The sequence below is a fragment of the Budorcas taxicolor genome, chromosome 4, assembly GCF_023091745.1.
Source record: "Budorcas taxicolor isolate Tak-1 chromosome 4, Takin1.1, whole genome shotgun sequence".
Classification (NCBI taxonomy): Eukaryota; Metazoa; Chordata; class Mammalia; order Artiodactyla; family Bovidae; genus Budorcas; species Budorcas taxicolor.
Window position 1 is genome coordinate 49,023,251 of NC_068913.1, and position 22,368 is coordinate 49,045,618.

The following is a 22,368-nucleotide window of genomic DNA, read 5'->3' on the forward strand; positions in this document are numbered from 1 at the left end:
CATCAGGCCTCCGTGGAGGCAGGGACTGAAGCCGATATAAATCGCTGCCGTCACAGCGTGGTGACTTCTTTGCATTCACAGGGACGTGATCTTTGGAAACACAAAAGGCAGTCACCCCTCTTTTCAGCTGCTGAGTTCTCCCTCCCAAACAACGTTGATGCAATTCCAACAGCTCAGCGCTATATTTAGCTTGAACCAAAATACCCACCTCCCAGACTCCACCCTCCTGTGTGTGCCCCTGAAAATTAGCTGTGTCTGCTGAAATTCTGTTCCAGCCTGACGCACATGTACACCATTCCTGAGGAGCTGAGTCTAGGAATCATCGTGGCCCATATCACAGCAGAGGACCCTGATGATAGAGGCTTTACCAGCTTCCTTCTCTACAGCTTCACTACTGTCAACAGCTATTTCATGATCAATCAATGTAAGTCAAACACATACATCCTTGTGGATTCTTTAATTCAGCCATTTGGCTTGTTTTACAAATATTTTCTCTTTTGGTCTGGGGCATGCCTTTATATCTATAGACTATTATAAGTTATTGGAGTAATAGGTATATTTTTGTGGCTGCACCTCATGGCTTGCTGGATCTTAGTTCCCTGGCCAGGGATTGAACCCAGGCCCTCAGTAGTGAAAGCACAGAGTCCTAACCATTGGGCCAGCAGGGAATTTCCTATAATAGGTGTACTAAAAGCACCTGGCCTAGGGGTTGGGGTCACTGAACAGGGTCCTGTGCAACAGCTGTATCACTACTTCCCCTTTGAGGCAGGTGGGTGTCTAGGGGCAAATGAGTTCACTATTGTGAGGGTACCCTGAAGCCTCCTAAACAGAGAACCCAGACCAGCACTGTCCGAAAGAAACAGAAGACAGATTTGTAATTCTTAAGTCTCTAGGGGGGGCCACAAAAAGTAGAAACAGGTGAAATTCATTTTAATAAGGCATTTTATTTAACCCTGAAGCCTCCTAAACAGAGAACCCAGACCAATCAATGTCCAAGACAGGAACTTACATGAGGGTTTTGTTTTGTTTTTTTTCTTTTGTATGTGTATAGAGGATATTCTCTTTGTAAGCCAGTCCTCACATCAAAACGTTCTTTTCCAGTTTACTCCAAGTCTTCATCTGTCTCTGACTCTTCGTTTCTCTCCAGAGAGCCATGTTCTGACCTTTGCTTTCTCAGTGACTGGGGCCATCCAAGTGGCACGCAGGATAGACCGAGATGCAGGTGAATTAAGACAAAATCCAGTCATATCTCTGGAGGTTCTGGTGAAGGATAGACCCTCCGGGGGTCAAGAGAATCGCAAGCAGATAACCTTCACTGTGGAAGACATTAATGACAACCCCTCGACGTGCACCAAGTTCACCTTCAGGTATTTGCCTCACGTCACCCCTTTTAGGGGCCCTCGGCTCCTCTGCTATAGTCTGGTGGGGACTGAAGGATCATGGGCACTGGAGACATGCTCAATAATATAAGTGGATTTGAATTGTCTCTTTCAGTGAGAAACTTTCCTTCCTCATCATTTTTTCTCCTCTCTCTTCCACTTTCTTTTCTATTTGTATCTCCCTTCTTCATTTCCTTACTCTGTTAAAAAAGTATTTTTATTTTGCTCTCCTCTACAACACGTTCATTTTCAATGGTGACAGGTCCACAGGACTTGTCAGACCCTCTCTGGACTGTGCCTTTTCTTTATTTATTCGACTTATGGCAAGACCGTAATGTGGGTTAGCAGTTATAATAGATAATTCAGACTTAGTTCCAGTAACTAGGAGCTCCCAGAGAAGCACGCCATCAGTAATATGAATAAATCAAACCAAGTGTTTACTTAAAACAAAGCATCTAATTCACTTTACACAACTTAATTGCCTGTAAACTAAAGGCAGCAGAGAAGAGGGGAAAGGCAGATTCAAGTGGGATACAAGTTCTTTTGGATATTTTGACCAGCTTTTTGTCTCACAATCTACTCACCATTATTTTTAAATACAGTCCCCTGTGATTTTGGGTTAATATGTCTTTTGGAAAACAGTACCATCTTTCTGGGCAGCAGAGGATGAGATGGTTAGATAGCATCACCGACTCAATGGACATGAACTTGGGCAAACTCCGAGAGGTTTTCATGTACCCTGTGTACACACTGCAATAGTTCCTTTACTAAACCTCCCAGAATTATCCTAATTTGCCATCTGCTTCTTGCTGAGGCTCCTATCAAATCAGTAATAGCCTTGAAAATCTGACAAGTTCCTATCCCAACCCCAACAGCAGAATCTGTTTGATGAGTGGGAACCGTTGTCTTGGATAGTTAGGACTGGACTTCCATCTTCTACATAAATCAAACCCACCTCTGTTAAGAGAAGTCTGGTCCCTGGAATGCAGTAGAGATGATCCATAAACTCTACACTCTCACTTTCTTTGTGAATCTACATCTATGCTAAGGCTACTGTGTAGCTCCAGTGCATCTCGGGAAATTCTCTTCCTCGTGTCCTGCTCTTCTAGACCCTCCTGCTTTCTCCTTTGTTCTCCTGCCCTGAGAGGTGGGGGAAGATGGTTGAAGAGTAAGAACTCTGGGTACAAATGACTGGAGAGGCTGTGCTATCTCCAATCTTCCTGGTCAATTTTCTCCCCTCAGTGCATTTCTGATAAGTGTATCCTGTGGCTTCCTGCAGTACAGAGTCCCTTGATGTGTGAGATGGCAGTTTGCAGACTGCATTCCATATTAGCTGGTAAAATCACATTTTGAATATCCTAGACTGTCTTGATAATCTTCTCTCCAAATGACCCTTGAAGGTCAATACCAGCCAGGAACTGAGCTAACTGTGTTTTTTACTAAAGATAACTCCAAACAAGGTTCCAGGAGGGCTCTGGGCTTTTCCAGCAGGCATAACATGCAGTCTCTCCTCAAGAGCCAAAGCATGAGAAAGGGCAACAAAAGGGCTCCTTCTTCTGCTGTCTTGGAAGTGGAAGTTTTTACTCCCAAACCCCAGCCTCATTTGCACACTCCAGGGGCTGGGAAACCCTGGACCGCATCACCCACCATCCTCCCATGCTTGGCATCTTCTCCATTCCCACCACACCAGAGTGGAAAAACACCATCAGATCAAAACTGAACCAAAGGACAGAACCGGTGTTGCCACAGGCTCTGACAGCCTCGCCTCTGAATGTGCATTCCTTCTTCAGGGATCTTGGTGTGGACCCTGCAGCGGGGTTTGAGAACTCAGGTAGAAGTGGGTGGGAGGGTGCCAAGCTGCCCAGGGATCCAAAGAGGCAGGTGGCTTTGTGCCGTGTTTCCCGCCACGCCCGTGGGTCCGGGCAGCCCGGAGATAGAAACAGCCCCTGCGGCTTTCCCAGGCTGGTGATGAATGAGCCCATGGCCCCGATGGAGGCATCAAAGGCTCCGTGACAGCCCCGCTCTGGTTGTTAATTGTCAGACGCTTGGCTGAAAGTGCTTGGCAAGCTGTTTGTGAGCCATAGGCGGAGGAGGTCAACGACTCATAAGGCGGCTGGGCCTGTCACCTCTGCGTGGGGAAGGAACTGTGGTCAGATGACTGGGAGTGAGGGCAGCCTGCCTTTGAGGCAGGGAGTGATGAATGAGAGGGAGTGGTGTTCCAAGTCATGTGTTTAGGGGGAAAATACCAAGTGGCAGGAGAGAATGAAAAGAACATGCCAGGTGGCCCTAAGCAACTGAAAGTGAAGGCCTTTTTTGGAGGGCGTGAAATGTCTGGCTTCAGGACCCTAGAGTCTTTGCATGATTGCAGCCTCCTGGCTTCTGCAGACTTGTACTCAGAGCTCATATTCCTGAACCCTTTAGGGCCTGGAGAGTCACTGATGGAACCTAAAGTAAAATGTACTGTGACTCTTTACACTAACAATAGAGGATACTGCCTAGATATATCAGCTTTCTGGGATAGGTCTTGAAACTACTCTGAACCAGTCATTCTTCATCTGTAAAATGGGGACAAGAATACAAACCTCTTGGTGATGAAGGGATGAAATACAGAGCATATTGAAAAGCAGAGACATTACTTTGCCAACAAAGGTCCGTCGAGTCAAGGCTATGGTTTTTCCTGTGGTCATGTATGGATGTGAGAGTTGGACTGTGAAGAAAGCTGAGAGCCGAAGAATTGATGCTTTTGAACTGTGGTGTTGGAGAAGACTCTTGAGAGTCCCTTGGACTGCAAGGAGATCCAACCAGTCCATTCTGAAGATCAACCCTGGGATTCCTTTGGAAGGAATGATGCTAAAGCTGAAACTCCAATACTTTGGCCACCTCATGTGAAGAGTTGACTCATTGGAAAAGACTCTGATGCTAGGAGGGATTGGGGGCAGGAGGAGAAGGGGACGACAGAGGATGAGATGGCTGGATGGCATCATTAACTCGATGGACGTGAGTCTGAGTGAACTCCGGGAGTTGGTGATGGACAGGGAGGCCTGGCGTGCTGCGATTCATGGGGTCACAAAGAGTCGGACACGACTGAGCGACTGAACTGAACTGAACTGAGGATGCATAGAGTTGGTATTTAACAGACAGTATCTATTCTAAGCATCCAGACATCATGCAATCAAGATAGGAGCAGAGATGCTGGGACTCCTGTCCAGATGAGACACAGAGGTGATCTTTGCCCGTGGTGGCATCATGGAAGTGTAGTTACACCTGCAAGAAAGACCACTTTCCCAGAAGTAAACCCAGTTATTTTCAGCAGCCCAAGACCATCCTCGCCGTCAGACTTGGCTCCATGTTTGCCAAGCCCATTTTAGCTGCCATGAAGAGCTAATGTGGAAGGTAGAAAGCAGCATAATTTGGTTGTAGAGAGAAATGATAGTACAGAGAATCAGAGAATTTAACTCATGTTGATGCTCGGAGAACAAGATGCCAAGACAGGATTAAAGGCACAAGGCTTTCATTAGTGGAAATGCCTATGGGAGAAGATGGGGACAGAGCTAGGCTAGGCTGCAAGAGCCATCAGATCGTGATGCAAGCCTGACCTAAGTAAAGGAACAAGGGAGGATGCGTGGGTGAGAATGTTCTAGTCAGCTATGCAGTCCATGAACTTGGCTAGGGCAATGGGGAGTCCAGGAGCCAAAGTCGGCTGTCATGGGACAGGAATGAGTCTGCCTTAGTATCTCTGTCCTGCCCTGTCATTGGCACATGACCTCACTGCAAATCCAGCAATGGGTTTTAGAGCCCAGCAGCTGGGATCTGCAGTCTATTATCTTCCCTCAGCTGAAAGTCTTCCAGGCACATTCTCATGACAGCCATAATATATTTTTGTAAGAAATTCTGCCCAAGGCAAAACATGATTGTGGTAGGTACAGAAAAAAGAAAAGGAAGAAAGAAAGAAAAGGAAAAAGAAACAGCACTCATACAAATTCCTCTCTGCCTATACACAGGCTGTTTGGCAGTGTGATTTTGCCTTTCCTCCCACTGAAAGATGGGTATCTCCTTCTACTCCTTGAATCTGGACTTAACCAGGTGAATTGCTTTGGCCATCAGAACATTCACAAACATGGCACGGCAGGGGCTTGAAAAGTGTTACGCATTGGGACTTGCCCTCTCTTGCAACTTTTGGAAGTAGCACTTCCTAAGATCTCCATGAGAAGAGCCCAGCCTAGCCTCCTGGAGTATGAGAGACAATACAAAGGAGAGACCACCCACCTTCCCACCAGAGGTGTGAGTGAGGCTTTCCAGGAGCATCAGCCCCCAGCAAGCCATCAGTGACTGGACAGACCAGCCAAGCAGAACTAGAAGCAAAAGCAAATGGATAACCAATACTATTGTAAGAAAGAATAAATGCCCATTGTTTTAAGCCCCTAGGTTTTGGGCTGGTTTGTTTTGTAGCAGAAGCTAACTGACAAGTCTATTTTCCAGACGGAAAAACTGAAACCTGGAGACACATGAAGACACTCAATGAGATGAAGCCTGGAGGTGTTAACCACACTTCCTTGGAGTCTTCCACTCCAAGCTGGGCTTGACCAGATGCCTCTGAGTTTGGCAGCAGCTTTACTCATTTGCGTGTTATTAATATTTGCCTCACTCCAGGAGTGAACTGAGATTGGGACCCAGAATCCCACCCTTCATAAGCCTCTATTGAATGAATGATGCTAAGGTGTTGGGAGGACCTTGCACGCCTTTGAAGTCATGAGAACACAAGTAGAGGCATTTCTAATCTTCTAAGCATGGGAGCGGAGGGGTGTAGGGGTACAGGGATCTCTCCCAATCAGATTATCAACTCCTGCATGCAGGGACATAATTTATATTTCTCTTATATTTTTCTTCACTCCTGTACTAGTCCCATAAGCTACCATTCATTCATTCAACAAGTACTTCCCGAGCATGCCAAGAACAAAGCAGATAAAGATCTTCACCCTTGTGGGGATTCCATTCTTGGAGCCAGGGGTCAGGGGAACGGGACAGGTAATAGACAGGATAAGTAAGTAAACTGTATAAGTGTACTGAAAAAGGAGAAGTGCCAAGCACTAAACGTAAAGCAGGGAAGGGGAGAGGGAGCAATGGGCAAGGGGTGTTGACATTCTAGATGGGGTAGCCAGGGAGCCTCCTGAGAAGGTGCCATTGATTCAAGACTAAAGAAAGAGAAAGAGCAAGCAGTGTGCACATTTATGGGAGGAGCGCTGCACAGTAACTGCAGTGGCCCTGAGGCCAGGGCCCAGGGAGTGTCCAGGAGCATAGGGAGGCCAGGGCAGAAGGACAATGAACAAGAAGAGTTAGTAGATGAGCTCAGACAGGTAAGGGGTAGGGGTGAGTGGCGGGCACGCATCATGAAAGGCGCTATAAATCGGAGTTAGGACTTGGAGGGAAATACGGAGCCTTTTGGGATTTAAGAGCAGAGAAGTGGGATGATCTGACAACACTTTTCACAGGCTCCCTCTGGCTGCTGTGCTAAGAATCTTCTGAAAGGAGGCAAGGACAGAGCGGGGACACCAGCTGGGTGGGCAGTGCCTTAACCACAGACTTGCTTTCAGTTGAAATGAAAGTTAGGCTGTCTAGCCTAAGGCCTATGTTAGAAGGAACACTCAGTCACCATTTGTTGGGGAAAATATTGAATCGTGTCTTTTTGCCAGCATTATGGTGCCTGAGAGAGCAGCCAGGGGGACGTCGCTTCTGGACCTGAACAAGTTCTGCTTTGATGATGACAGCGAAGCACCAAACAACCGATTCAACTTCACCACGCCATCTGGAGTGGGGAGAGGCAGCAGGTTTCTACAGGATCCAGCTGGCTCTGGGAAAATCGTGGTCAGTTAATGGGCATTGCATCATCAAAACGGCACTGGGGAGGTTGGTCTAACATGCATAGTGCTCCTGCTGCCCCACAGAGAGAAATTTCCGAGGTAACTTCCTCTCCGACTGACTGTAACTGACAAACTGATAGTGACTCTGTTTTCCCCATTTGTTCTTTATTTTACCCAAGTTCCAGGAATTGTTCGTTACGCATGGTCATGCCTGGGGTGCTAGGGATTGGATTCTCTCTTGCGTGGCTCGCAGTTGGCAGCCTGTGAGTCTGATTAGCTGCCTCCACAGTCACCTCTGTTCCCTCTGGGCTCAAGCACTTTTGTTTGTTTCAGGGCTCCTTCCTGGCCATAGCGGTGTGAGTTGAGAGAGAGCAGGGCCTGGGGTCATGAGTGTGTCTTGCTAAATTCCACACTGTAGGACCATGGGAGACCCAAAGGAGGATAAGAAAAAGAGGAGTATCTCCACAGGGGCCAATACCGAAATGGAAGAACATGGGCATGAAAGGCGGGTCTCAGTGAGCTGTGTGAGATCTTTCACAACAAGGTTCCCATCGGACGGTTGTGGGGACAATGAAGGAGAAAGATAGAAGGGCAGGGGAGGTGGGGGCCTTAAAGGGAGTGGTCTTGATGGGGGAGGTGGTCTTTGCATCAGAGATAAAGCCTCAGGAAGAACAAGCAGCCCCCCAGCCATCATCTCATCTACCCCCTTCTTCACTTCCCATCCTCAAGAGTTATACCAATTTTATTCATCATGTCAACTAAAAAAGCTTCTATATTTTTCTGTTTAAGAAATTAATACATGTTTACTATACTAGGAAACACAGGAAAGCATTACTATTCAGTAATAAGCACTATTAACATGTTGATATGTTTCCTTCTTGTCTGCTTCCCTGTGCATAAATTTTATGTATAGTCTACATATATCCATAAATATTCTAAATGATGGAAATAGCCCTGCATGTAGGATTCTGTATCAGGTTTCTCTTCAGCTTACTTGAAGTCTTGAGCCTATGCTGGACAATAGTGCTTGATGAACATCTTTAAACATAGATTCTGTCTCTTGATAAATTCCATCAAATAAGTCCTCTAGTAGTGTGTAAGGGTATGGACATAACTTTTTAAAGCTCCTTCTATGGCCAAAATGCTTTTCAGAAAGGTTTTGCAATTTACACGTACACCAACAGTATATGAAAATGTCAGTTCAATTAAAAGGATTGTTTATTCTGTGTAATCCGATCTCTCTGTTTTAATCTAGTTGATTGGTGATCTAGATTATGAAAATCCAAGTAATCTAGCAGCCGGCAATAAATACACCATGATAATTCAGGTACAGGATGTTGCTGCTCCTTACTATAAAAGTAAGTACCATTTTGATTTATTTCATAAAGCGTCTTCCTTAAATGCAGTGACTAGACTGTGCTAGACCATGCTTGGTCCTGGGCTGGGGATGTACTGGTATTCAAAAGGAAACTTCCAACACCCCCAACACTTGAAACTCAGACCAGTCTCCTCTTGTCCTTCACCAAGAACAGTTAATCAGTCTCCAGATCCTTTCTTCTGTGTCCCCTACTAAAATCTCAAAGACTGGGTGCCTCCCCCTCCACTGTACCCCATCCCCATCCTACTAGTACTGCTCTAATGCTGAGCCTCCTCTTCTGTAGCTGAATTACAATGCTAAGAGTCTTTTAAGAGTCTTTCTCCCCACCTTTAGTCTTGCCCACTTCCAATGCACCCATCACATTTCTGACAGTGATTTTCAAGAAACACAAATGTCATCATATTACTTCCTTAGTTAAAGCCCCATATCTGTGTCTCCTCATAATTGCCAAGTTCCTGTTCAAACTCTTGACTTGGCACAAAGCAATAGAGCGGGTCACGTGAATTTTTTTGGTTTCCCAGTGCATATAAAAGTTATATTTACACTATGCTGTAGTTTGTTAAGTGTGCAATAGCTTTACTTCTGAAAAAATAATGTACAGGGGTTTCCCTGGGGGTTAGCTGGTTAAGACTCTGCACCTCCAACGCAGGGGGCATGAGTTTGACCCCTAGTCGGGGAACTAAGATCCCATAAGCTGCATGGCACACCCAAAATAATGATAATAAAAAATTTTAAGTAATGAACATACTTTAATTAAAAACACTTTATTGTTTAAAAATGCTAACCATCACCTGAACCTTTAGTGAGTCATAATCTTTTTGCAATGGTAACATCAAAGTTAATTGATCGCAGATTACCATAACAATATAATAATGACGAAGAAGTTTGAAATACTGCAAGAAACACCAAAATGTGACACAGAGACACAAAAGTGAGCAAATGCTGTTGGAAAAATAGTGCCATATTTTTCAATTTGCTTGACACAGGGCTGCCACAATCTTCAATTTGCAAAAAATGCAGTTATCTGCAAATTACAATAAAGTGCAACAGATCGAGGGATGCCTGTATTATGATTTAATGTTTTTCTTATTTCCACTTATAGATAACATCTACATTTATATCTTAACAAGCCCAGAAAATGAGTTTCCTCTTGTCTTTGATAGTCCATCCTATGTATTTGCCGTGTCAGAACTGAGCCCACGTAAGTAACCTACAAGACAGGACTGCAGGGCCCTTGAGGGACCCGTTCATATGAAGGCACTTGGGCGGAGAGAGGCTCCCTGCCAGAGGCCCTGGTGGTATTATGCACAGCAAATCACCACTGATTCCTGTTTACTGCATCTCTTACTTCTTTTTAAATTGTCCTCACTGTGAAGGAGCCCTTCAAGTGAAATCTAGATTTTAAAAACTGTTGACTAAACTGCATTTCTCTGAACCCCCTGATTGCCTCTTTGTCTGGGTGCCTGATTCTGCTAATCCTCTTTTTGCAGCCCAAGTTTTCCCTTGGTCTCCATTGTGATTTTTATCCAGCTCACTCAGAATTGAGATTTAAAAATAGAAGGCTTCCCATTTCTAGATTTCTCTCATTTACAAACAAAGTAAAGATGCTTTCTCTTTCCATCACAGGATTCCCTGGAGGGCCCTTTTTCCCACCCTTTAGGACTCCTCGATTTCTGCAGGCTCCTTCCAATCAGGCTGAGTTTCTCCCTGTCTCTCCCAGTTTGAAGAGAACACTGTAAACTCTACAATAATCAGAGTTTATTACAGCCTTTGATTGTGGCTACTTCTGTACTAAAAACCAAACAAAACCAAAACTCTGCCTCTAAAATAATCTCTTCTTAATTTCATTCTCTCTCTTTATGATGAGCTCCATTTCCTGACATTACATTTTAAACAAAACACAAACAGCAGGTCTCAAGAAAATGCTTTTAGTTCCTTATGCCTAACCCATTGAATAACAAATGCAACAGGAATGGGCTTTTTATGAATTTATAGATCCTGAGACAATTGTTAATCACCTGTTTTGAGTCAAGCACATAATGCCAGCCTATGTATTTGAATAAAAGAAAATTCTGCCCTTGAGGAGTGTAATTTATGAGGAAGAACTTCTACAAAACAAGCAAGACAGAATTCCAGCAGCCCCACCAACAAGACTTGTAAAATAAGCCAAATGGAACAGGATTTAAAACTCAAAAATATCCTAATCATCCTGTGGCTAAACCCTTAAAAATTAGTTTTTATTTTGCTTATAAGAGCACCCCAGGCTCATTAGAGAAAAATCTGAAAAATAAAAAATACAACACTGCTGTAAAAAGATGTATATGGGAGGATGTTCTTTCCAGTGTTATGATCATATAATAATTGGCATACTTGGAGGCATGAATTGTCTTTTACACTTCACAGTATTGCTTGGATCACATGGCCAGTTTCCTAGTGGGTGTCATTAACGTAATTTGAATGTAATAGAATTGAAGATATAAAACACACAGAGTTTGAACAGCAAAGAGGCCTCTAGAAGTCTGTCGGCCCATGGCACTGAGAATGTCTGCTCCTGGTTCCTCCCCTCGCCCCCGAAGCAGGACTAATTTCAGATATTATTCTCAGGAGTAATCACAGGTACTTTATTCTTCCAGCTAGAACCCGGGTTGGACGAGTGCAAGCGACAGATAAAGACTTCCCCCAGAGCCGCATCACATACTCCATCTCTGCTGGAGGGGCCAGCCAGCAGTATCCAAATATATTTTGGATTAATCCCCAAACAGGAGAACTCCAGCTGGTGACTAAAGCAGACTATGAAACAATCCCTGTCTATATTCTCAGAATCCAGGCCACCAACAGCGAGGACAGCAGCTCAGTCACTGTGAGTGGGGCTGTGGTGCATTCACACGCGTCCAAGTGGTTGACTTTGGGTCTCCCTGGCACCCTCCAGGTGTGGCTGTAGCAATAAAGAATCTTAAAAGGGCACCTCCTGCAGGAAGTGGCTAATGGTATCCCACACAGCACAATCAGACACACACAGGAGTGCCAGGAAATAAAGATTGACATCTGCAAGCCCACGTTTGTGTGTACTGGGAGAAGCACTGAGATGGAAGGCGGCCCTGGGGGCAAGCTTCCTTCTGTTGCTGTTAAATCTCCCCTTGCTTTTGTGGTGGGCTGGTGCTGTGCATCACCCCCAAGTATTCGAAGTTTTTCCCTATTCCTAACCCACCCACATCACAGCAGGTGAGCTAGGTCTTTAAAAAAAACTATCTGGCTAGACATGGGGCTATATTGCTTTGCCGCTTCTGATGTTGAGAATCTGGTTACATGCATTTCTGAGTCAGGAGGTCTGAGTAGGGCCTGAGAACCTATATTTCTGACATGCTTCCAAGTGGTGCCTATGCAGCTAGTCCATAGCCATACTTTGAGAAGCCTGGGTCTGTGCTAACAGTGTTTAGGACTATTTGAGGATAACATGAGGCCCACAAAGAGGGAAATATTTCTTGGTCTTTCTTGTTAATAAAGTGAAAAAGCATAAGGCAAAATGAACTCAGCTAGCAGCAGGCATCACTGTGTGACAGAGAGAATGACTGGTTCAGAGTTAGGAGGCAGAGTTCATTTCTCAACTTTGATCCCAATTTTCCAAGGGGGTCTGAGCAATGCTTATCTTTGTACCCTGATTTCTCTCTCTCACCTGGAGAATCACCTCATAACCCAATACCTGAATAGTCCAGTTCCTCTGATGACTTGCTTTGAATTAGTGGGACAATGTTTTTAACAATGTGTGAGACTCAGCATTGCTAGCTAAGGAAAAGATGTGCTTAGTTGAAGGTAATTGTGTTTGTTAGGTTGGGTTTTTGAGAGGAATGAATGGAGTCCACTTTAGGAGCTAACTAGAGAGAACATTTCAATTTATTCCCAGGCTCAGGAATAACTGAAATCCCCAAATTTCAAAGGTAGAATGAATACGACTCAAAAATTCATAAGCTTTTTAAAAGGGTGATGATCACATAAGTCCCTTTCAGGGCTGACATTCAATGTTCTGTGCTGGCAGGCATCCCAGTCCATATTCCAATTCACCAGGCATAAAAGATGGTGATGAAAGAGAACAGGCTGGCCCCTGCTTGTGGCCTGCCAGCACCACCAGCTCAGTGTGGTGCTGATAGCCTGGGTTACAGATGAGAGCCTGGCTAAGCCGGGTCGCCTCCTTCTATCCCAGTGGTTCTCAATCCTGACTGTGTGTTAGAATCAGCTGGGGAACGTAAAAAACAGGCCTGGGCACCAACTTCCAGAGAGTCTAATTCACTTGGTCTGGAGTGGGCCAGACAAGTGGAACCAGTGTTGAGAACCATTGCTTTATCTTCCAAGGTTAAAGGTAGCACTTCCAACTCAGAGAGGCAGCAAGCAAGGAAGCATAGGAGGGTCACCACAGATCCAGCATTGTTACTGAAAAAACAACTCAGCATCGTCTGGGGATGAGTGCATGTGTCTAGATGCACGTGTGTGAGGGGTGTGGAAATACATTATTATGTATATTATGCATACATGCATGTACACATACACACATATGATAAAGTTAATAACATAGGACTTGGAGTAGGGTAGACCTGAGTTCAAATCCCAGTTCCACCACTCACCAACTGAATGAATAGCCTTAAGTCAATTACCTAATCTCCCTAAGCCTCAGTTGCCCCATCTATAAAGTGGGAATAATCATATTATCTATCTTGGGTGAGGTTAAACCTCACTAATTCACAAAAAGCACACAGCCCAGTACCTGGCACACAGTAAGGACTAAATGATAACTACTTCACAAGGCCACTTTCTTGCTGCTCTAGGTTACTGTGAACATCACTGAAGAAAATGATGAAAAACCAATTTGTACCCCAAACTCATATTTCCTGGCCATCCCAGTGGATCTGAAAGTTGGCACAAATATTCGCAACTTCAAGCTCACATGTACTGACCTTGATTCCAGCCCTAGGTCTTTTCGTTATTCCATTGGTGCAGGTATGATATTGATGTCAGTGTTCCTGGATCCTTGCTGTGGGCTCCTGGTGTTGGAGGCTGCAGCAGCTGTTTAAGTAGAAGGGGTGGGGAGGCAGAGTTCACATACTGATCTGGCACCGAGTGAGGGGTGGGCTGCCTTGAATGAGGAAAGCAAGGATGAGGGGTCTAATGGTTCTGGAACCCCTCTTTCCTGCCTTGGCTTCCCCTTCTCACCTAATTCTTCCCAGACTCCCATACTTAGCTGCCCAAAGGCCCAAGGAAGGGTGAATCCCTTTGATGGTGACTCCCGCCCTCCCATTCCCAGCCTGTCGCATGATTCATGAATCAGATTAGTGTAGTTAAAAAAATATTTCAGTTCAACTCCTCCCCCAGCTCTTTTGCTGCAAGCTTATAGTGGGGGCAGGGGATCCCAAACCTCTCTCTGGATAATAATAGATGAAATAGATTAAATGCATTTTGAAACGTGTCCTCAGGAATTCTCTTCTGCTCCATTCATTTTCTCTCTAAAAATATACCATTGTGGGAGAGAGAAAAAAGAGCACCCCTCAGTGGAAATGAGACCAAAATAGCTCATCTAATGAAGTGCTGGGGCCAGAGATTTAAACCCAAACAAGCAGAGCAATTTCACGTGAGAGAGTAAAAATCCAGCTCGGCCACCCGCTGCGCCCTGGCAGAGCAGGAACTCAAGCAGCAGGAAGCCTCTCCGAGCAGGCTGTGTCACCAGGGGCAGAGCCTGCCTGGAGACAGCAACTGCAACTGCCAGAGGTGGAAATAATCCATACTGAGAACCCTCCAGGTCTTTACAACGGGGCGCTGTGCTGCTAAGGGAGTAACAGTTGCATCATCCCTTGCTCTATTTACTGGTTTTCAGTCGGTAATGAGTCTGGAGCCACCGGAGGAATGAGCAAGGGCTGCTTGGGAGGGGCAGCCTCTCTGCTCTGGGCTCCTGAAACTGTAAGCCTGCAGCCCCCACCAAGGGAGGGCGGAGGGAGGCAGATATGGGGACTGCAGTCCCTGCCTGAGCAGGTGGTAGCTTCCTTTTGGGGACTCCAGGGTCATCTGTCACTGGTGTGACCAGCCACGTCCCATGAAAGGCGTGGAGTGAATTTGGCCTATGGCTAGGGACCGTGGCCCCCCTTCCTTCTTGCTGCCCACTGATTGGTCTGGGTATGAGTTACACACGGTTACTAAACTAATGCTGAAGGTGTCATTGACCGCACCAGGACTGTTAGGTTTCTGCCTGACGCTGAGCAGGATGGCGGCCATTCTCCTGAGACACCTATGCCGGTGCCCTTTTCTGCTCTTGTTTTCACTGCAGCCACACTGGTTGTGAGCAACACAACCAGATCTCACTCATGAAATCTCTGGAGCAGTTAAGGATCATATTCTATCATTGACCCCACCCTGGTACATCAGAAACAATCTACATCTGCGGTGTGGATGTTTAAGGAAAAAGACTGGATGGGGTTTTCTTTTAAACCTTTATTTCTCATGCTCTTTTCTTCCTTTTCCCAAAATCCTTGCATCAAATCTCATTTAGGCAATATCAACAGTCATTTCACTTTCTCTCCCAACGCTGGGTCTAATGTTACAAGCCTGATTCTGGCCACTCACTTTGACTATGCTGGTGGGCTTGATAAGATCTGGAACTACAAACTGCTGGTCTACATAACCGATGACAACTTGCTGTCTGGCAGGAAGAGAGCTGGGGCTCTTGTTGAAACTGGGACCGTGACACTGAGTATTAGTGTCATTCCTCACCCAACCACGATTATCACCACAACTCCCAAGGTAAGGGCTCTGGGAGCTGGACTTCTCAGATACATCCCCTGTGATTGATATTGGTGGGGCGCTCTGACCTAGGAGAAATATGGGATGGACTGAAAAGAGTTGAAGTGTTAGGATACTGACAGGACCACCAACCAGGGATTGGATAGGATTAATCACTGGGTGGTAGAAAAAGATCTGGGTGAGACCTTGGGTTTATAGCACCGTTAACTTTTCCTAATCTGGTAAAGAAGGATGTGCATTTATGCAGACTTGTGAGAGATCAGGTGTTGACCATCCAGAGTCCTTGTGACAAAGGAGCCAATATTCACGGACATGCTGCCTTCACAAGCCCCTCTGCTTGCTCCTAAGAGCCACTGCGAATCACTGTCCATGAGAGAAGCTAAGCTGCCAGGTGCTCTTCTCTACTTTCGAAGAGTCATTATTTGCCAAACTGTACTCTACTCCCCACCGCCACTCCAAAAGAATTCCATTCATTCAATCTGCAGATACGAATTTAATACCTATAATACACCAAGCACTTTGGTAAATAAGTAAAAAATGATCTCTGCTATCATGGAGCTTATATTACTAGTATAGGTCAGTGGTTCTGAGTGTAGTCCCCAGACTAGCAACATCACCATCACCTGAAAATTTGTTAGAAGAGCAAATTCTTCAGCCCACCCCAGAACATTAAAGTTATACCTCCCCGACCATGATCATCACTATGACCTCTAGGGAAGAATGCTGAAACCTGGAATTTCACACCTCCAGGTATACTGGATGAGAATCTCTGCAGATGGAGTCCAGAAATCTGTTTTCAATAAGTCTTTTGATTGCACTTAACTTTGAGTACCTCTGATTTAGAGGGGGAGATGGGTTACAAGTAGGGATGCAAATTAATAAACTAACTACAAATTGTCCTAAACAGTAGGAAGAAAATAAGCAGGTGCCACAATAGAATCAGTGTGATAAAGGAGGGAAGAATCTTAAAATCTAACAAGAGGATTATCACCCTTGACTCTTTAATCAACTGGCTTCTATTCATACAGACTCTTTTGTCCCATTTCCTCCTGCTCCTAGTAAAAGTTGTGCCCTTGGCCAGCAGCCCCACAATTGGAGTACACCAGAAGGAATCAGAACCTCAGAAAGCAACCTATGATAGCTGTTCAAATTCTGCTTCTCAAAGTCTTACCAAGAGCTGCTCAATGTTCCTCTCCTCTCCTTCCAATGAATGGAGGCATTAGGTGACCTCAAGGGCTTTCAGTGATGGTAGGAGCCAGTCGGTGCCTCTAAATAAGGAACAGCCATCTTTCTGGGACTTATTACACAACCCAGTTGTGACATCCCCCATCTGGAAATCTCTATAACTTGTTTGTTATCTGTCTCCCTCTTTGGGAAGCAAACACTGAACTTGAGGTCTCACTGTGATAACAGCCTGCTCAGCTGGCAATGCAGCTGGTAGTGAGTGAACACTGAGAAGCCTACAAACTATTAAAAAGAAAAAAAAACTTTCATGGCTCATGCCTTCCCAGTGGAAGACAATGGCTATATTAGTCCTTAGATTACGCCATGATTTGGGAGGGAAAAATGGCAATGGAATTTTTATCTTTGGGAAAAGGGAAGAAAGTGAATGAAATTAAGCCTAGAGTTGCTTCCCAGTCCCCTATATTTTCTGGGCTTTGGTCTAATGGATCACATATGGTGGTTTAGCTGCTAAGTCATGTCTGGCTCTTGCGACCCTAGGGACTGTAGCCCTCCAGGCTCCTCTGTCCATAGGATTTTCCAGGCAAGAATACTGAAGTGGGTTGCCATTTCCTTGGATGATATATGGCAAGAATATAAATAAAGTGATGGGTTAAAGCAGCTAGAATGATGAGCACACAGATATCAGATATTTAGAGGAAGAACAAAGAGCAGAATGAACACTCAGCCACCCAACACGAGAGGGTGCTGAAGTCAGAGACACCGCCAGCCCCCACTCACTCTCCTGCTTCTACCATTCAAGCCAAGGGTCACCTACCAGATCGTGAGGAAGAACGCGTATTCTCCATCTGCCTGGTATGTGCCTTTTGTCATCACTTTGGGCTCCATGTTGCTTCTGGGTCTCCTGGTGTCCATGATCATCCTGCTGGCCAAAGCCATCCACAGACACTGTCCCTGCAAGACTGAAACGCACAAGAAACCTCTGTAAGTTGCCAGTGGGCTGGGTTCCTTCCATCATTTCCTTTCAGAGGACACTGCTTCTGGTGATGTCTGGAAAAGAAAAGGTAGACAGTTCCGATTTCTCCACAGGGTAGAGAGGGTGTCTGGAATAAAGGAAGCAAACAGAGGTATGGGAAGGCACCCAGCTCTCCTTGTCCTGGTGGAACTCCTTCACCAAACCAGACCAGAAAACCCTTCTGAAAGACCAGAAAGGCCTTCCCTCACTTTTCCCTGGCACCCACCTGTCCTTGATGTTCTCAATGAAATTGGGGTTTCAACTTCTTGGTAACCTTGTCCTAGATAAAAGCTTCAGAAGCAAGGCCAGTCGTGAGTAGCAGTAGAATATGCTGTGCTGTTTATTTGTGGAATATTTAAAGAATGGGATGGAATTAGAGCAGGCATGAGAAATTTATAAGGGAATTAAGCTTTTGGCTCCAGTGACTCAACTGGGCTTTGATGTGACTAAATAATCATTGTTCTTTTGCACATGGCCCTGATCCCTCCCTCTCAAGGGCTGTAAATGCAGGTCTGCTTCTTCTCCCTTGGATCCTCATCTGCTCACTAATATGCATCTTTCAATGATGCTGTACAGAGTATCTACTACCAGCTAAAGGGAGGTACTAGAGTGAAGTGCAAAAAGCATTGAATTGTTATAAGATTCTCCAGAGCCAGTTTCTTGAGTCTCAGTAGCTCTTACAATGACAACACAAGGGTTTCTCAGCCTGTGCTTTGGAATCAGATAAGGCTAGGGTTCAAATCTTGGCTCTACCATTTTCTGGGCACATGGTCTTAAGCAATGACCTCTGTGAATCTCAATTTCTTTATTTGAAAATCAAACAATTAAATGAGCAAATGCAAAGGAAGTACTTAGCACTGTTCCTGATGTCGAGTAAATGCATAATACACTAGTTTCTAAAATCTTTCTAAAATCACTAGTTTCTAAATCTTTCTGCATGATTTTTCATGGCTGAGTCCCAGTGAGTACAGGACTTTAGATTCCAAGTTTAGCTCTACACTCAAGTATCTTGTGGTATTGGAACCTCCAATTTTGGAATTTCTCACTGGCAAAAAGAAGGGGTGATAAGATACATGCATCTTTTAAAGGTATTTTGAAGATTAACTAGTACTGTCAAATAATTTTAAGTCTATGGATGAAAGACTGTATAAAAGTATAAGGTATTAGCATAAAGATGTGCATTGCATTTTGCCATATTTATTGGGGACATTCGTTGCTATTGGCAACCTTGACTTCAAGGTAAGAAATCCCTGAGCATCTGCTGAAATTAAAAAAGGCATTTTTATTTGGACTGTACTCACAAATTGATTTGAGAAAAAAAAAAAAACTGCCTCCAAAAGAGTGATGCTTAAGCCTGTAAGGATGGTGGTGCTCTGCAATGGGATTTGGGCAGAAGTTCTTAAAGGAAGTAATCCTGCAGACACGGCAACTCACATGCAATTTGTGGTTAAATATGCACCTTGAACCTGGTTAATTTCATTTACATTTGAAAGATTGTTTTCAACAAGGTTGACTTAAAAAGGAAAAACTAGCTGGTGATTCAGACTCAGAGCGGGCCTCTCTGGCAATTTGTTGTATCATATGGCAACCAACATTTGTCCAGTAACAAAGAATAAAGTTAAGGTCACAGAACTACAGAATTCAAGATTATCACAGGAAGGGTCTTAACATCCAAGGGTCCAGCTCTTCATATTACAGAAAGCCAAAATTTAACTCCTAGTCTCCGAACCTTCCCAGGGTAAGCCACCGCTTCTGGTCAGACGGCTCCTGGGGAAGAAGCCCAGCCAGGAAGAAGGGCCGGGCCATCTGATGGGGGTGGTCTTGACCCTCCCTCAGTGTGTCAGAGGAAATAAGAGTCCCTGAAGTTCTAGAAAGCAGTAGTTTTCAAGCTCATCAAATTCTCAGAACCTCCTTAGTCCCAACCCAGTAGTGATGAAGCAGGGCTGGGAGTCCAGTCTTCACTTTAATCCCCAGCCCTGGTCCTTCTCTTAATCAGACTCTGAATCCCGGGGGACACAGTTGCCCAAAGGCTTCCGTGTTGTCACGTGTAAACAGGGCAGAATACTCTCGGGTTAATTCTCATCCACCCTTTCTCCCCTCACAGGGTGAAGAAAGTAGGTATGTACGATGCCAGTTACCTTTCTTTGTTGCTCTTGTTGTTTCTTTGCGGGCTCTGTTGTACTTGTGGGTTGGCCAAAAAGTTCAATCAGGTTTCTTCTGTAACATCTTGTGGAAAAAACCAAACGAACTTTTCGGCCAATCTAATATATAAATGCACTCCAACTTAGTGGAAAATCAGGGCACAGTCCTGTCTTAGTGGGTTTTCTGCTGCTTCATCTGTGGATGAAATGAAACAGAGGTCACACGCAGCTGGAGGGAGGGGAGGGCAGGGCGGACTGCAAGGGGCCTTTGGCCCACTCAGATCTCTCACTTGGTCCTGCCTGTTCCTTACTGAGTCTCCTCCAGTCAGTTCAACATCAGCATCTAAAGGGCTGTTCCCCACCAAGCAGGTCAGGAATGAAGAATTCTCTGTGGGTTAAACACAGAATCTATGCACTGCCGCACACGGAGGGGACAGCTAGTGCTCCGTATTAGACCAATGTCTCCTTTTTTATGGATAAATGATGCTTTATTCTCAGAGTGTAATGGATTTGGTCATTTTCTCATGTTATTTAGGTTAGGCTAGTTAGAAATGAGGGCTGGGTGCAGTCAGATGCGCTGGGAGACCTGAGTGATTTCAGGGCTTTGGTGAATAGCGCAAGGTCCATCTGAGGAGAGGTCACCACTGCCACCAAAGCTGTGGCCTCAGGGAGAATCCAAGCTATGGGGAGGGATGGGCAAAGAACTGGAGAGAGTGTTTTTGATAAATGGTTGCTCAGACCACTTCAGCCATTGGTGCATGCATCTGACACGCACAAGGGATGTCTAAACAGGGTTAGAAATTCGACTGTAGTAGTTAGTGATCATATCAAATGAGATAGTTGTAATAAATGAGAGTTTTCAAACTATCTCTCATCCTAGTTACTTTTTTAAAAGGGCATAACGATGCAAAGAATTCTCACACAACCAATGTAGCAACTTTAAATTTCTTATTTACCTATAAAGCCATTTTGAGCTTCCCAGTGGCACTAGGCTTCCCTGCTGGCTCAGACAGTAAAGAATCTGCCTGTAATGCAGTAGCCCTGGGTTTGATTCCTCAGTTGGGACGATCCCCAGGAGAAAGGCATGGCAACCCACTCCAGTATTCTTGCCTGGAAAGTCTGATGGACAAAGGCGCCTGGCTGGCTACAGTCCATAGAGTCGCAAAGAGTCAGACACAACTAAAGCGACTTAGCACGCACGTACAAAGCCATTTAAATGCTAATTTCTAGTAATAACAATAACATGGAAAAAGAATTTTTAAATTGTTTTAATTGTGTATGATGTGTGTGTGTTTCTGAGAAGATGGAAGGCTGTCAACAAACATGTCTGGGGACAGAAAATTCTTTGCTGTGCCTGTAATACTAAGCTCAGAGAAGATGAGAGCTCATGGTGGAGGTAGAATTTTAAGGTCAATTTAGTGTCCAAGAAGCTTAACTTCTGTTCTTTTCCCTGCAGAAATGAAAAACACAAAGAGAGAGGTCATGGTGGTAAGGACGGCTGACCCCTGGATACCTGGTTGGGGGAGGGTGGGGTGGTAGGCTCTCGTCCTCCTCCCAGGCAGCCCTGCCACCGCCCCGTGGGAGTGTTTATCATTCAGGGAGATGCCTGTACGTGGCCACTGGAACTGATTGCTGTGTGACGAGCTCCTGATAGAATTTGTTCCCTCCACTGAACTTGTCTGCTGATATATTTGCAGAAGAACTGGATTTCATAAATATTGAATAGTGGTGTTTATTATCCACACCACTTCTCCAGGAGAGTGAGTTGGGGGAGGTGGGGAGGAACTTAAAGACCAGAACTGGTGCTTCAGTCTTCAGTGGGATTTAGTTTTGCTTCGCTTTTCCACAACCTTGTGGGAAAAGTGATAGAAAAAGAGTAGTGCATGGGGTTGGGAATGGCTCTCTCTGCTTGGCCATGTGACCTTGACCTTGGGGATCCCTCAGCCTCTTTAAGCTTTAGATTCCTCATCGGCAGAATGAGATAAGTGGGGAAATATTGTGAAAACTGTGAAGAGTTCATGTAAATGCAAAGCATTACAGGATAGCTGGGGAGTTGCCTCTTCACCTGACCTCTTTGTTTTTCTTTCACTGATCTGATGCACCCCATGGGAAGTGACAGATTTTGAAGGTGACGACTCCAGGTTTCCCTAGCCCCTGGTAATAGGACTCTGTTGTGACCCAAGACCCATGAGTTTGGGAAATGATATGCAAGACTAGGAGGAAGTGCTGTTTCAGACCCGTCCCCTAAGTGCTTATAAGTAAGTACCAGTCTGTGTACAAACAGAAGGAAGAGGTGATCCCCTGTCTCCTGGATCTTATTGTGATGCCACACAGAGACTGAGAACTATGTACAATGAAATTCATCGATTAAATAAATCAATTCCCAAGACTGTAAAAAGTGAAGCTTCTGAGCAGATCAAATGGATGAAAGCCATACAATCTCCATTCCTTCTCTTTTCACAGCAGGGAGTTGTGGGCAAGTGAGTAGGTAATATCTTATGTGATGAAAACAGGGGTGGAAGGCCCACTAAACTCCAAACACCATCCTTGTGAGCCTGCTGAAGAATGGCATCATGGAAGGGCACTACGTGAAGGGTGGGGGTGTTTCTATGGGGCAGAGGTCAGATCCTGGGGG

General features: G+C 45.0%; 1 protein-coding gene across 1 annotated transcript in view; it reads left to right on the plus strand.

The window, feature by feature from the left end:
* Window positions 1-22,368, plus strand: part of CDHR3 (cadherin related family member 3) — a 52,560-nt gene that overhangs the window by 26,888 nt on the left and 3,304 nt on the right. The window contains exons 6-16 of the mRNA XM_052638818.1: window positions 276-424; window positions 1,178-1,367; window positions 7,070-7,241; window positions 8,493-8,595; window positions 9,718-9,816; window positions 11,249-11,475; window positions 13,433-13,604; window positions 15,145-15,395; window positions 17,380-17,561; window positions 19,697-19,710; window positions 21,190-21,221. Of these exons, the coding sequence (XP_052494778.1) occupies window positions 276-424; window positions 1,178-1,367; window positions 7,070-7,241; window positions 8,493-8,595; window positions 9,718-9,816; window positions 11,249-11,475; window positions 13,433-13,604; window positions 15,145-15,395; window positions 17,380-17,561; window positions 19,697-19,710; window positions 21,190-21,221 (1,591 nt within the window). The remainder of the gene's footprint in view (window positions 1-275; window positions 425-1,177; window positions 1,368-7,069; window positions 7,242-8,492; window positions 8,596-9,717; window positions 9,817-11,248; window positions 11,476-13,432; window positions 13,605-15,144; window positions 15,396-17,379; window positions 17,562-19,696; window positions 19,711-21,189; window positions 21,222-22,368) is intronic.